Source organism: Thalassophryne amazonica, chromosome 8 (genome assembly GCF_902500255.1).
Source record: "Thalassophryne amazonica chromosome 8, fThaAma1.1, whole genome shotgun sequence".
NCBI classification, from domain to species: domain Eukaryota; kingdom Metazoa; phylum Chordata; class Actinopteri; order Batrachoidiformes; family Batrachoididae; genus Thalassophryne; species Thalassophryne amazonica.
The window spans coordinates 89,013,585-89,029,288 of NC_047110.1; the positions used below are offsets into that span (position 1 = coordinate 89,013,585).

Genomic DNA, 15,704 nt, shown 5'->3' on the forward strand with positions numbered 1-15,704 from the left:
TCTTCAGGTTTTGGTAGCCCGAAATGAAATGAACTGGCCCATTTTTTGTTTTTAATGTTTTAATGCAAGTGATAACACATTTAACCTAATTAACATTTTTGGAACTTTTATTAACACAGAACAAGAACAAGAAAATGGATTATTCTGGCAAATTAGAAAATGCCAGTTGTTGAGGGAACAGTCTCATCATCTTCAGACATTTCCTCTTGTGCCACAGTCTCCTCTTCTCTGCTCACTGTCTTTCCTGTTTTGTGTACAATATGTCTTGTGCCCTTTGTGCTCAACACCCAGAAATGAATTGCTGTCTCAGGACAAAAGGATTCCACTGATTCCCCATTTATGGAGATGTGCATAAGGTCATTCAGTGTTTCAGCCTGGAGACTTGTGCGGTATACTGTTTTCACACGGTTCATGCAGGAAAATCCTCTCTCACAAATGGCTGTTGATGGACTTAGTGTCAGCATTAACTTCACTAACAACACATGGGACAGGTTTTCAGGATTCTCAGATAAGAGATCTTTGTACAAGGTGTCTAGTTTGCTACCACGGTGTGCTGAAAGCCACATTTTTAGATCCATCCATTCTTCTGGAATTTTGACTTTTTCCTCCTCATTTAGCAAAGTATCAAAATGTTTGACAAGACAGTCCACCTCTTCATCCCCAAAAGTTGACAGCTCTAGTCTTGAGCTGGGAAGAGTAGAAGGGTCAAAAACTTGGAAACAAGACAAGGGTTTTTGAGAAAGATTTTTAAATCGGTTGTCCATGTACTTAACTGTGTTGTCAATAATCTTCAAGAACAGTGTACTAATGGCACTTTTGTCCTTGTCTTCACATCCCCCCCTAACAGGTCGCTGGCTTTTTGTGAGTTTTGTTCCACTGTAAGAAATACTCTCATCATCATTTACTGTGAGTTTGGTGTCCAGGGATCTTTGAAATTCACCTGGCTTGGTTTTAAGGCTGATTAGGTGTGATGTTGTGCTCTCAACTAACTGATTTGTTCGCATAATGCTCAGTTTGTCATGCTGCATTTCAGTGCTGCATTTGGAAAGGATTGTGCTGTAATCTAACATAAAATGCAGAAATCTAACAAATCTCTCACTTTTTATCTCCTGCACAATCCCCTTTGCTTTTGCAGCATCTTCTGGTGTAACACCACTTCCTCCTGACATGTTTTCTAAATGGGTAACTGTTTGAGTGTAGTTTTTTTCCACAGCCTTTAGACATCTCAGCCTGCTTGGCAGCCACCGGGTGCTTTTTAGGCCACTAAAATGTGCCAGTTTTTCATTGAGCATTTCACTTATTTCAGTCAGTTCCCTTCTCTTTTTTGGCGAATAATAATACATCTTAAAGATGCTTTTGAGTGTGTCTTCAAATTTTGCTAGGTACTCGCATCCTTTAATACTGTCCAGCACTGCCAGCTCTAATTTATGTGCCACACAATGTATAGTAATGATGTGAGGTGCCCTTTCTTTGAGCCGCCCAGCTACTCCAGTTTTGTCTCCAATCATTACAGCAGCACCATCAAAATTGGCACAGACCACTTTTTTTTCCCAAGTGTCTGCCCTGATGCCTACATGATCCACAGCTTCATCAATGGCTTCTAGAACCCCTGCAGCATTTGAGCTTCTGACTGATTGGCATTTCACCATGTAGGTAGATATGTCACCATTTCCCTTTACATATCTAACATGAACCAGCTCCTGTTCAATAACCCCAGCATCTGTGCTCCCATCCGCGAGCACAGACAAAAACCTGCTGTCTTTGATATCTTTTTGAATCTGGTCTCTAGAGGTTTTTGCTATAGCCCTAATAAAATCTCTGCAGGCATGGTCATTGTGGTAAGTAGAACCTACATCTATGCCATTTGCTTTTTGAAGTTTGCAAAGACTGCCAAATTTTGCCATTGGCAATTCACTTTTTGCAACATAAAATGCTGTTCTAAAAAGTCTAGTCATTATATCCTGCTGTGCTTTGTTCATGTGTTGTATGGTTTTTGCAATTGGTGTCTCTTCTGGGAATAAAGCTGCAGACTGGGCACTAATGCACTTCTTATGTGACAGGGAGTTGTCATGGGTTCTGATGGGGTCTTTCCTTAAATTACTAGTACCAAGTACAAAAGCATTGTTGGAGTCAGAAATTGTAGGGAATTGACGACACACTTGACAGAACATTGTTTTGTTCACCTTATCATATTCCAGCCAAGGGAATTCCTTAGTCCATGAAACCACAAATGTGCTCTTTCTTTTTGCTTCATAGTCTGATTTTTCAGAACTCTTTCTTTTTGGGCTGGCTTGTCGCTCTGTTCCTGTGGAGGCTGGCTGCTCTGACGCTGACTTGGCCTGGTCCTGTGTGGTTGCCTGCTCATCTGTGCTGGACTGTCCCTCTCTCTCTGCCCCCTCTTCATTCTGACCTGTGTTTTTTGGCTGCACAGAACTAAAATATCGACGTAAATCCATCTGTGTTCAAAAAAAAGAACAAATGAATTAAATAAATAAATATAATTGTTTCGCACGTGCGTTTCTTTTTTCTTTTTTTTACTTTATTAACCTACCATCAAAAGACGTCTGTATTGGCGAGTGTTTGCGATGCTTCAATTCTGAATAGTAGCGTGGTGACTGCAGACTAAACCAGCAACTGTTTTGCTTCCTATTCTTCTCACTTCATCGTACTCGGTGCTTCGTGCACATGCGGCTGGCTCGTGTGTGCGCGTGAGAGAAAGCGGGCGGGAGAGCGAGCGGGTGCCTGGCTGCGCACGTAACACACAGAAGGACGGCGCCATCTCCTATCATCCTCAGCCAGCCAAGATATCGGGTATATTTTTAGGTAGCCCGTCGGGCAGGGGGTGTAAAATTTTAGTAGCCCGAGTGAAAAAGTACATAGCCCCGGGACGTCGGGCTAGTGATTTTGCGAGCACTGTATATATATATATATATATATATATATATATATACACACGAGGTCTGTTAGAAAAGTATCATACCTTGGATTTGATTCATATGTTTTTATGTCAGCCAAGCTTGAACCTTCGTGCGCATGCGTGAGTTTTTCCACGCCTGTCGGTTGCGTCATTAGCCTGTGGGCAGGCTTTGAGTGAGCACTGCTCCACCCCTCTCGTCGTTGTTTTATTGCGAGGAAATGGAGGAATGATTTGGGCTTTTTTTCCATCAGAATTTTTTCAGAAACTGTTAGAGACAAGCAGCTGGAAACCATTCGAAAAATTTATCTGGCTTTCGGTGAAAATTTTAAGGGCTTCACAGAGAATAAGGAGTGTTACTACAGCTTTAAGGGTGACCCACAATGGCGCACGGCACGCCGTGCTCCGAGCCGCCATCGAGAGGCACATCGAGGGACATGCCCAGCTCTCCACAATTTCTCTTATACTCACTCGACTGGTAAGCACTGAAAGCCGAGATAGGCATGTCCGAACTTGTCCTCTAACACTCCGAAACGGAGGTGTTCCTTTGTCTCGCTTCATCAGCTAATCCGTCATGACGCGCGAAGCCTCTGCGCGGCTTTCCATGACAAAATCTCTTGTTAAAAGTGAAATCTGCCGGAAAATGGCTGATGTCCAGCTCTTGTGATAACCAGAGAAATTTCACACGGCGGTCCCGGCTCCACACAGCGATCCGTTTAGAAATGATCTGGTGGTTTTTGCCTCTTGATGGCGGTTCGGAGCGCGGCGCGCCGTGCGCCATTGTGGGTCGTCCTTAAAGCTGTAGTAACACTCCTTATTCTCTGTGAAGCCCGTAAAATTTTCACCGAAAGCCAGATAAATTTTTCAAATGGTTTCCAGCTGCCTGTCTCTAACAGTTTCTGAAAAAATTCTGATGGAAAAAAGCCCAAATCATTCCACCATTTCCTCGCAATGAAACAACGATGAGGCGGGTGGAGCAGTGCTCACTCAAAGCCTGCCCACAGGTGAATGACGCAACCGACAGGCGTGGAAAAACTCACGCATTCGCACGAAGGTTCAAGCTTGGCTGACGTAAAAACATATGAATCAAATCCAAATAGTTTTTGAAAAAAATAAAAAGGTACAATACTTTTCTAACAGACCTTGTATATATATAGTAAAAATATGAATAAAGTACAGTTTAAAAGAAAAGTGGCTGTAAACATCTAAGGCAGTGATTGTGAGCACTGGGGTGTACAGATACCAGTGTTGTTAAATTGCTAAAGGCGGGAGTAGCAGGACTTGGACTGGGACAAAAATTCGGACCTGGACGTTTTGGTACAGACTGGCCCACCACTACAATCCGTGTGCACAGATACTATGCCAACTCGCCCCCCGTTGAAGTACATATAAACACAAAAGCCCTTAAGAACACTACTATACTCAACAATATCCCTTTACGAGATCTGTTACAAAAGTATCCGACCTTATTATTTTTTTAAAAACCATATGGATTTTAATCACGTGTGATTGCGTCAGACAAGCTTGAACCCTCGTGCGCATGCGTGAGTTTTTTCATGCCTGTCGGTTGCATCATTCGCCTGTGAGCAGGCTTTGAGTGAGGTGTGGTCTACCCCTCTCGTCTATTTTTTATTGCGAATAAATGTCTGAACGATTTGGAGCTTTGCTGCATCAATTTTTTCCAGAAAATGTGAGAGACCTCCACCGCACGAGGGTTCAAGCTTGTCTGACGCAATCACACGTGATTCAAATCCATATGTTTTTTAAAAAATAATCAAGTAGGATACTTTTCTAACAGACCTCGTATATTCTGGAGTCTTGAATAAAGTAAATGATGACTACAGTGTGTTGCTCACTTGCATGGGTGCAATTTGGTGGGGGATAGGGGGATGTCCCTCCCACCTTTTCAACCAGGGGGGGCAGAATATGGTATGCCCCCCACCTTCTGACATATATGTGTGTACTTGAAACATGCTATGCCAGTCTTATGTGCAAACCATGTCAGAATAGTATTTTTGTTTCTGCAAGTTTGTATTTTTAGCAGCATTGACTTGTTTACAACAGCTGTTTCTTGTTTGTCACATTCGGAATTTTCTGGGACTGCATTTGCTAGGATTTGAAACCAAAAATAGTTGCCTCTAGGGACTAGTGTCTACACATAAGTATCAATGGACCATATGCTAATTTACTAAATTCTGAAAGTTAGAAAAGGAAATCAGAAAAGCTATCTGGGACCTCAGAAAGCCCATCTACAATTATTGCTTGATCTCCAAAATCAGTCGATGCAAGCGAAATTATGTTCAGTATGAGTGTTGTCATTAGTGCCACTTCGAAAATTAAATTCATGATGTCATTTATCCTAAACTTATGATCTGTTGTTTTTTCAAACTTATGCAAAAACAAATCTTGAGGAAAAAAAATACAGTATGTGATAGTTAATAATTATTAAGAACCTATTATTTCATATTTATGAATACATTTCACCACATTGCAGTTGTTTTTTTAATGAGAACTCAACCTATCATTCTTTTTGAGTTCTACACATGTGGTGATACCTTATTTACACCAGGATGTTAATAAAATCAATGCTGGCTATTCTCAGAATAAAGTACTTATATCCACAATTTCAAACTGTATAAGTCAAATGGTGTCCACTTTATGGTCTTCTCAAAACATTAAAGGCCAGTGCAGGCCTCGCACTTTGTCCCCCCGAATTTCTACTTCTAAATTACGCCCTTGCTCACTTGGGCTTAAGAAGGATGCTGGAGAAAGCACATCAGGACACTAGTAGCCAGGAAGACAACTGTAGGTCCCTCCTAAGGCACACACGGAATGGAACAAATATTAAGCTCTCCTCAGCCTTGTGAAAGACACACACCATTATTTAAGGGATTACAAATTGGGCAAATGCAAAATGCTCAGTGAGTATGTACAGATACCATATAAATCAATGGGACACATTACAGAAATTTGTAGCACATATGATATGATCCTGATCCACGTTAGCCTTGAAATCTGAAAAATGTTCCTTGAACCAAGACCTGCCTTCTCACCAAATTTCTCTGAACTCTTTAAATGTCTTGACTATTTTGAGTCTGTATCCTGTTAACAAACACAGAAACATTAATAACCAGTCTTGGGTATATTTGTTATTTTATTTATTTTTTCCAGCTGAATTATGAGTCACATCAATATACAGACCACAAACTTCATTATCTGGTAACTTGGATCAGAAGACCCTTTAACTGTTGAATGCAAAGACAGAAGATAAAATATAAAAAAGGTGCCTTCAGCATGTTGTCTCTAACTGTCCAGGTGAACTCAAATGATGACAGCGGGGTCTTATTTGGTCGCTGGACGGGGTCATATTCTGATGGAGTTGCCCCTTATAATTGGACCGGCAGCGTGCCAATCCTGCAGCAGTGGAGCAAGTCTGGATACAGGGCAGTCAGATATGGCCAGTGCTGGGTGTTTGCTGCTGTGGCCTGCACAGGTAACACATTTCACTGCTGTGTCGAACATGTCAAAAGGGACTGACAGGAATTTATTTGCAGAAAGCTTCTCACTGAATGCTGCACTCTGCAGAAACCTTCATCTGTGAATATATGCTGATATGTTTGTCTGTATACATTAAAACTTCACTCTGTGCCCTCAGACATGCATACATATGTCTGTAGTTTGTGTCATCTCCTAAAGGAGATTTTGAATCATTTGAAGAACTGATGCTAAAAAGAAAAATGGGAAAAATGGGCAAGAAAATGTTCAAATGTAATACTTCTCATGTCCACAGTGCTGCGTTGTCTGGGGATCCCAACACGGGTCATCACCAATTTTTGTTCTGCACATGATGTCGATGGAAACTTGTCTCTGGATTTCCTGTTTAATGAAAAACTGGAAAGCTTGGAGGGAAGTGGCAAATCAGACAGCAGCTGGTATGACCACATGCACACTGAGTGAGATGTGTGTGATGCACCAACATAAGGACATATTCTGCACATTTCCTCTCATGTTCATTTTTAGGAACTTTCACTGTTGGGTGGAGTCCTGGATGAAAAGACCTGATCTCCCCACAGGAAACGATGGCTGGCAGGTTTTGGACCCCACCCCTCAGGAACTCAGCGATGGTACATTTCTAATCTCTTAATTATAAAACATTGTCTCTTCTTAAAACGGCCACTCTTTGCTTCCTGTGATGTCTTCGATTTGAAGATGGTTTGTGCAGCAGTAACTTTAAGATGTAGAAGTAAGTCTTCTCAGCACTTTTTATGTCCCAGACCAAGGCTGGTACCCATTTCCAGCTGAGTGGACTGAAACAATGTAGATGAAGTGTGTTGTCCAAGGACACTGGCAAGTAACGATTGAGAATTGCACCCAGGTCTACATATTGGTTACCAAAGTCCTTATCCCTCTTATCTTCCTCTTCTAACTGTGACAGAAAAAAAAAAAATCACCCTAATTATAGATCATTAGATCAATTAGATCATTTTGAATGAACACCATAACTGAAAATATGGTCTTATTCTGAGTAAGGTCAATAACTGGAATATTGCTGTTGTCTTTTGACACACACATACCAAACAATGCATCCAGATGCAGTGCCTCACCACAGCCAGCTAATTTTTTGTATTCACTTGATGCCAACATCAGGTACCCCAGGAGATGCTGTGGGAGGTGCTGCGTGAGTATGGAGTGAGGGAGTCCCTTATCAGGGCCATCCAATGTCTGTACTCACAAAGTGAGAGATGTGTTTGGCTCTTCGGCAGTAAGTCGGATTCATTTCTGGTGGGGGTTGGCCTCCATTAGGGCTGTGCCATGTCATCAATCCTGTTTGTGATATTCATGGACAGAATATTGAGGCACAGTCAGGGGGGGAGGAGAGTCTTCAGTTTGGTGGATTCAGGGTCTCATCACTGCTTTTTGCAGATGATGTGGTCCTGTTGGCTTGATCAGCCGGTGACCTCCAACACTCACTGGATCGGTTCGCAGCGGAGTGTGAAGCGGCTGGGATGAGGATCAGCACCTCTAAATCAGAGGCAATGGTTCTCAACAGGAAACTGACGGATTGCCTACTCCGTGTATAGGGAATGAGGTCTTGCCCCAAGTGAAGGAATTCAAGTGCCTCTGGGTCTTGTTCACGAGTGAGGGGACGATGGAACATGACATTGGCCGTACAGGCAGGGGCGGTGTTGCATTTGCTTTACCGTACTGTTGAAACGAAAAAGGAGCTGAGCAACACATGCTGCCATCCAAGCAACGGCTTTTTCAGGTGTTCTTTGAGCATTCATCAACTTTCCCAGTCTTTTGTTGCCCCGCCCCAGCTTTTTTAAAACGTGTTGCAGGCATCCATTTCAAAATGAGCAAATATTTGCACAAAAACAAAAAAAAGTCTATCAGTTTGAACATGTGGTGTATTCAATTGAATATAGGTTGAAGAGGATTTGCAAATCATTGTATTCTGTTTTATTTACATTTTACACAACGCCCCAACTTCATTAGAATTGGAGTTGTACAGTAGTGTTCAGAATAATAGTAGTGCTATGTGACTAAAAAGATTAATCCAGGTTTTTTTTTTTTTTTGGTTTTTTTTTTGGTTTTTCAATTTTGACAAACAAACAGGGCTCAGGTGCATTAATATTTGGTAGTTTCACATGTTGACAGATACATAAAAAATAAAATAAAATAACAGGAAGGAAATATATTAGAGACACAGCACTAGTCAAAATGACTTGTTTCAAGATGAACCAGAAATTAATTCCACATATTAGAAAATCTATTCATCGAACAGGACTGTAAGGATCTCATCCTCTCCATATTTATCAATAACAGCATTTCAGAGAGCCACACTTTAAAAGATGGAGAAGCAGAGGATTTCCACTCCCTTAAAATAAGTTTTTTTGCAACTATCATTCCCAGTTCCAATGGTGTCTGCATTATTCCTGGAAAAGTCCGAGTGCCCAAACATGGCAAGACATGGTTCAGGTGAGACGTTTGTCCCATATGCTTTGGAGTACCAACTGAATACTTTTGCCCAGAAATTATGCAGTGAAGAACAGGACCAGAAAGCATGTGTCAGGGTGCTCTCTGATGCCTTACACCTGTCACAAATGGGCGAGGTTGTGGGATAAATCCTATGCAATTTAACTTTAGAATAGTGTAAACGATGGACAGTTTTGAATTTATTAATTGATGTCTGCTGTTAATAGAACAAGAGTGAACCTTAGATAAACATTTATCCCACACACTCTCAGACAGTTCAACACCCAGCTCCTCACTCCATGTATCTCTGATCTTCACTGTATGTGCCCTGATGCCACTATTGAATACGCGTACAATTTTTGAAATAAGATGTTTGGAGCGAGAAGGGCCTTTGATCACATGGTACAGATCATTTTCCATAGGAAGCTCTCTAAAATTTGGAATCTTAGATTGGATGTAGTGTCTGACTTGCAAGTAGTGATAGAAATGTGAATGAGAAAGGTTAAACTTCTGTTTCAGTTGGGCAAATGATGCAAATTCACCATCTATGTACAGATCTTCAAGTACAGTTAAGCCCCTCTTGCTCCAGTCATGATAGCATTTGTCATTCCAAGGAGGCAAAAATGAATGGTTATAACAAATAGGTGTTTGAACAAAGATGTCTGGCAATGCCAAAAAGCTTCTGACCTGGTTTAAAATCCGAATAGATTGCTTCAAAACAAAACATTGATTTCTAAGAGATTCTGATTTTTTAAATTTACATTAGAGAATTGCATCCAAAGATGAAGCTTTTACAGATCCAGCCTCCATTTTAAGCCACAAGGGGGCACTAGAGCTCAAACTGTCAGGGGATGCCTTCCGCCAAAACATTAACGCCGTGAGGTTGGCGGCCCAGTAATAATGCTTAAACACTGGCAATCCAAGCCCCCCTTCTGCTTTGGATTTCTGTAGATGTATCTTTGAAATCCTTGCATTTTTGTTATTCCAAATATAGGAAAGAATTAGTGAATCTAAATCTTTGAAATTAATCCCGGTTTTGAGTATATTTCTTAATGTTACATGGGAAACAAGGTACCAGTAGATTCAGTAGATTCTCAAATCCAGCAAGACCAAGCATTCATGATATGCACACTCTTAAGGCTATGAAATTGGGCTATTAGTAAAAAAAAAAAAAAAAAGTAGAAAAGGGGGTCTTCACAATAATAGTAGTGTGGCATTCAGTCAGTGAGTTCATCAATTTTGTGGAACAAACAGGTGTGAATCAGGTGTCCCCTATTTAAGGATGAAGTCAGCACCTGTTGAACATGCTTTTCTCTTTGAAAGCCTGAGGAAAATGGGACGTTCAAGACATTGTTCAGAAGAACAGCGTAGTTTGATTAAAAAGTTGATTGGAGAGGGGAAAACTTATATGCAGGTGCAAAAAATTATAGGCTGTTCATCTACAATGATCTCCAATGCTTCAAAATGGACAAAAAAAAAAAAAAAACAGAGACGCCTGTGTGAAACTAATTTATTTGAAAGAATCCCCTGCAAAGTCCCTCTGTTAAATAAAAGACGTGCAGAAGAGGTTAGAATTTGCCAAAGAACACAACAACTGGCCTAAAGAGAAATGGAGGAATATTTTGTGGACTGATGAGAGTAAAATTGTTCTTTTTGGGTCCAAGACAGTTTGTGAGATGACCCACAAACTCTGAATTCAAGCCACAGTTCACAGTGAAGACAGTGAAGCATGGTGGTGCAAGCATCATGATATGGGCATGTTTCTCCTACTATGGTGTTGGGCCTATATATCGCATACCAAGAATCATGGATCAGTTTGGATATGTCAAAATACTTGAAGAGGTCATGTTGCCTTATGCTGAAGAGGACATGCCCTTGAAATGGGTGTTTCAACAAGACAATGACCCCAAGCACACTAGTAAATGAGCAAAATCTTGGTTCCAAACCAACAAAATTAATGCCTCGCAGATGTGAAGAAACCATGAAAAACTGTGGTTATACAACTAAATACTAGTTTAGTGATTCACAGGATTGCTAAAAAACAGTTTGAACATAATAGTTTTGAGTTTGTAGCATCAACAGCAGATGCTGCTATTATTGTGAAGACCCCCTTTTCTACTTTTTTTTACTAATAGCCCAATTTCATAGCCTTAAGAGTGTGCATATTATGAATGCTTGGTCTTGTTGGATTTGTGAGAATCTACTGAATCTACTGGTACCTTGTTTCCCATGCAACAATAAGAAATATACTCAAAACCTGGATTAATCTTTTTAGTCACTTAGCACTACTATTCTTCTGAACACTACTGTATATTGTGCCTAAAACGCCTGTGAATATATTATCTTGGTTTTTAGATGTTGTTATTGTGTTTGTTTTATGTAAACATGTAAAAAGCTCAGGTTGTTTCTCCATTATTTATAATGGGAATCATGTGAGCAGCAATCGCTTCCTGTTCATGTCATTCTGGGGGAAAGTGAAGTTTGCTCTTTAACGTCCTGCTTATTGTCCTTTACAACACTGTTTGGCCTCTTTGTTCCAGAGTAATATATATAAGATGTCTGAAATTTGGTTTGCGTTTATGAAGATCCACACAGGTTAAATGTACTAGAGACAGATTATATGGAATATTTGTTTTAGCAAGTTTTCAGGGTCTCATGCAGCAGTCTCTTATTAACGTGATGAAAAGTATAAAAAAATACATTTTTGGTAGTATAATGTTCATTTGCAGTTGTTGTCATGTGGATTCTCTACGTTGTTTTGACTGCAGCAACTCTCTGGTGCGCAAGGGATTATGGGATATCTCAATAGGGTGAATGCCTGAACGTCACCGGTGACAGGGGCCACGAGGGCTATGCTGTGACGAATAGGAGGTGTGGTGCTTATGGAAGCCCAGGACGCCGGCCCGGGTGGAGCCGTCACGGGTAGTAGCAAATATTCAAACAAGAACTTTGGAGAAGGGTTCCATGTGCACAGCAGTTGAACATGAGTAGGCCCTAAGAGATGGACGAACTCCATTCGTAAGGACGGGGTGATGGCCTACGTCGCCCCCGGCCAATCGAAAGGGAGTTGGGTTCAGATCCCCGAAGTGGCAGCGAGGGGCACTGCGAGGTATCCAGTGCGGCAACGCAATAGAAGTGGCAGGAGTCACCGGGGAGAGTTCTATTTTCTTTGTCAAATTCGTACAAATGTCAAGACACCTTTAACCTCACAAGGACCACAGTGGAAATAAGCATTTATGCTTTATTGTGTCATCCATGTATCATCACCTTTCTGTGTTTGTATTGATTTTACAAAATAAACTCAAACAATCTGTATCAACTAAGCTTAATGGTGAATGAGTTTGATATAAAATGGACACACCAACACATCTCCTTCAATAAAAGGTATTTTGTGATGAATTGATGCATTATTGATTATTATATCAGAACAAGGAGTTCCTCACAAAAACTTGACTTAATTAAATTATTGACACTATAACTACTGTAGTTTTGTCTAATGATTATCATGAAGAAACACTACTGCATTTCCTGTCACAAGCAGAAAGCTGAAAAAGAAGAAGAAAGAAACCCTGACATGATTTCATCTCTGTACTCCAGGTATATTTTGCTGTGGTCCGTGTCCAGTAACAGCCATCAAAGAGGGGACTCTACAAGTAAAGTACGACACTCCCTTTGTGTTCGCTGAGGTGAATGCTGACATCATCTACTGGATTGTCCAAAATGACGGCCAGCGAAAGAAGGTGTGACTGAAAGTTTTATAGCTTTTTAAACCTTATTAGTTGTGATAAGCAGACATTTGTGGACCTTAAACGGTTAAAATGACACCCAGCGATGTTTAAAATAAACAGGGTGTTTTTGGGGTGGCTGTAACTATTATCAGCCCATGATTCTATTCCACAAACAATATTTAACAGCAATGGTTTGAAAACAATCAAAAGAGGTTTTATTATTTCTCAGATAAAAAATCAGACTTGATTTTTTGTTTTTTAAATTGAACTTTTCTTGACAGTATTTGTACAAAGTGTATATTATGGAAGACATTTGCCATTTAGGAATCACTGGGCTGATACTAATATAATATAATATTAGCAGAGTCCGGTCCATAAGTATTTGGACGTAACCATTTCTGCAATTAAGATATTCCTTTTTGTCTCACCTTTCAGGTTTAAAAAATAACAAAACTTCTGTCACGGTCTAAACACCTGTGGACCTGACTGTGTTCTGTGTGTTACAGTCCTTGTTATAACCTTTGCTGTGATAGTGAACATGGACAATAAGTGGCATAATTACAGATTAGAGTGGATGAGAGCACTGTGGGGAGGAACATCAGCACCAAAAGTGTGTATGGTGACCACAGAGAAGATGTCACCCGACACTACAAATATCCAGAAGGTTAGTAAAGTAGGTCAAATGTTATTTTTAAAATAAAGATATATCGATGATGACTATTTGCAGCTACCATCTTCATATGTACTGACTATAATAATGTTTTATTACAGTTATTACAATATTGTGCATGTGAGATGCTACAGTTTAGAAAAAACTACCAATGAAAGACCTAAGATTTTTTTAATGAAAGACGTGCGGACGGGTCCGCGCGTCGGGACGCAGCCGCCGCGACGCTCCGCCACAGGAAAAACACCTCTGTTGAAAGCCTTAAGGACAAGTTGGAACATGTCCTGCCTGTTAAACAATTTCTCATATACTCACTCCACTGAAAGCCATCAAAAGCCGCCTGGATTTTACAAATGGTTATCAACACGGAGGTGTTTTTCCTGTGCCGCCGCACCGCGTCGGCTGCGTCCCGACGCGCGGACCCGTCCGCACGTCTTTCATTAAAAAAATCTCCTTTAACAGTGGAATATCCGGATATAATACTGAAACCGACTTCTTCTGAAACTTCTCTGTTCTCTCACGACGTCCTGGATCAATAGAGCCTGAAATGTGGAGGTTTTCAGCTTGAAACAGGCTGACGACGGCGCCTGAGTGCGCTGAGCGACGTCTCGCACCGTGGGAAGTCCTTAAAGCGACAGAATCACCTCAAAATCTCTCATCAGCCGTTAAAATTTTCACTGAAAACCAGCTTAATTTTTCGAACCGTGTCCACTTCGATATGTCTCACAGGTTTAGAAAAAATTTTGATCAAACAACGCGCCAGTCTCTCAGCAACTTCTCAGACAAAGGAATTCCGACGAGGGGCTGGATGACTCCTCCCACAAGGAGTGCTCACAGGCGAATGACGTCACCGACAGGCGTGGAAAAACTCACGCATGCGCACGAGGGTTCAAGCATGTCTGACGTAAAAACATATGAATGAAATCCATATAGTTTTTGAAAAAAATAAAAAGGACCTATACTTTATTGACAGCCCTCGTATATATATATATATATATATATATATATATTCTCTTTTTTTGCATGTGTCCATTGCATCTGATCTGGAATAACGTTTTGTTTCTGCAGGCTCAAAACAGGAACGAAAGGTGTATGAAAGGGCAGGACGTCGGGTCATGCCTTCCAACCGTGTGGGTCCTGAACAGCTTCATCTGAAAATTGAACATAGCAATCCTGTATTTGGCACAGACTTTGATGTTATTATAGAGGTAAGAGTCGGTGTAATTAGCAAATTCAAACACCATACAGTGTTTATAAAATATTAGATACCTTTTTGGAGATACTGAGAGAAACCAGATTAGTGGACACATCTCTGCTCATACACCTATTATGTCCATAGGTACAAAACAGAGGAAACAAAGACACGTGTGCTCAGCTGGTCATGGTGTTAAAGGCTGTAACTTACAATTCTCTCCAACTGGATGAGTGTCAGCGGCGTAAAACCAGCATCACTGTATCAGCCCATGACGGTTAGTCGCTCTGCATTAGATTAGAAAACAAATGCCCTTACCCTAGCAATATGATATGAGAAAATCTATGAGTCTAACCCTACGGTTAGATTAGCTACATGTGACAGCAAGCGAGTCACGACTAAAGCAAATTGACAGTATTGTATACATTACACATATGCATCCAACACCTGCAGTACTTGATTTTAATGTATTAGTGTAATATTGTGCTGATCAGCTCACAGGGAGGTGTTGCGTCTGTACTATGACGAATATGCACATTGTGTCTCTGAGCACAATCTGATCAACGTGATTGCCTTCATCGAGGCCTCAGGAGAAAACGAGCCCACCCTGACCATGTCCAGTATCCCTCTGATCATGCCTGAACTTGACATCGAGGTCAGTATATACATCACACGAGGACACATCTGACACCCCTGCTGGGAAAAAGGTTGATGTGATTCCAAAAATATTTTCTATTAAGAGAAAGAAACTGTTCAAACATAAATATAAGTTCCTCTAATGTCCAGCAGTGCATTGTAGAGATCCTTGTCCTCTCTCCAGGTGTCTGGAAAAGCTGTTGTAAAAGAACAAGTGAAGGTTATTATATCCTTCACCAATCCTCTGTCAGTCGCACTGAAAGGTGGTGTGTTCACCGTGGAGGGGGCCGGTCTCCTGTCTGCCACCAAGGCCCATGTTCAGTGAGTAACAGTTACACTCTGTGCCACCTTACGTCACTGTCAGATCAAGACTCTCCGTATCAAACATCCTGCACAAAATAAACAAGTGGGTTCGATTGAAAAAAACATTCAATGGTTGGCTTCTTTTGTTAGTTTTGAGTTACTATCATCTCATTCTCAAAGGTCACATTTAATATAAATATGTCTGGGGTTTTGTGTTAAACATCTTCAATGTCCAATCATAATGTCACTGTAGAACCTTCACTTCCATAGTTTTGCTGCAGGAGTGGG

General features: G+C 40.9%; 1 protein-coding gene across 1 annotated transcript in view; it reads left to right on the forward strand.

The window, feature by feature from the left end:
* tgm2l (transglutaminase 2, like) overlaps positions 1-15,704 on the forward strand; it is a 44,115-nt gene that overhangs the window by 25,656 nt on the left and 2,755 nt on the right. The window contains exons 6-14 of the mRNA XM_034176950.1: positions 6,230-6,407; positions 6,705-6,846; positions 6,935-7,038; positions 12,488-12,630; positions 13,183-13,282; positions 14,354-14,493; positions 14,625-14,754; positions 14,972-15,132; positions 15,298-15,434. Coding sequence (XP_034032841.1) covers positions 6,230-6,407; positions 6,705-6,846; positions 6,935-7,038; positions 12,488-12,630; positions 13,183-13,282; positions 14,354-14,493; positions 14,625-14,754; positions 14,972-15,132; positions 15,298-15,434 — 1,235 coding nt within the window. The remainder of the gene's footprint in view (positions 1-6,229; positions 6,408-6,704; positions 6,847-6,934; positions 7,039-12,487; positions 12,631-13,182; positions 13,283-14,353; positions 14,494-14,624; positions 14,755-14,971; positions 15,133-15,297; positions 15,435-15,704) is intronic.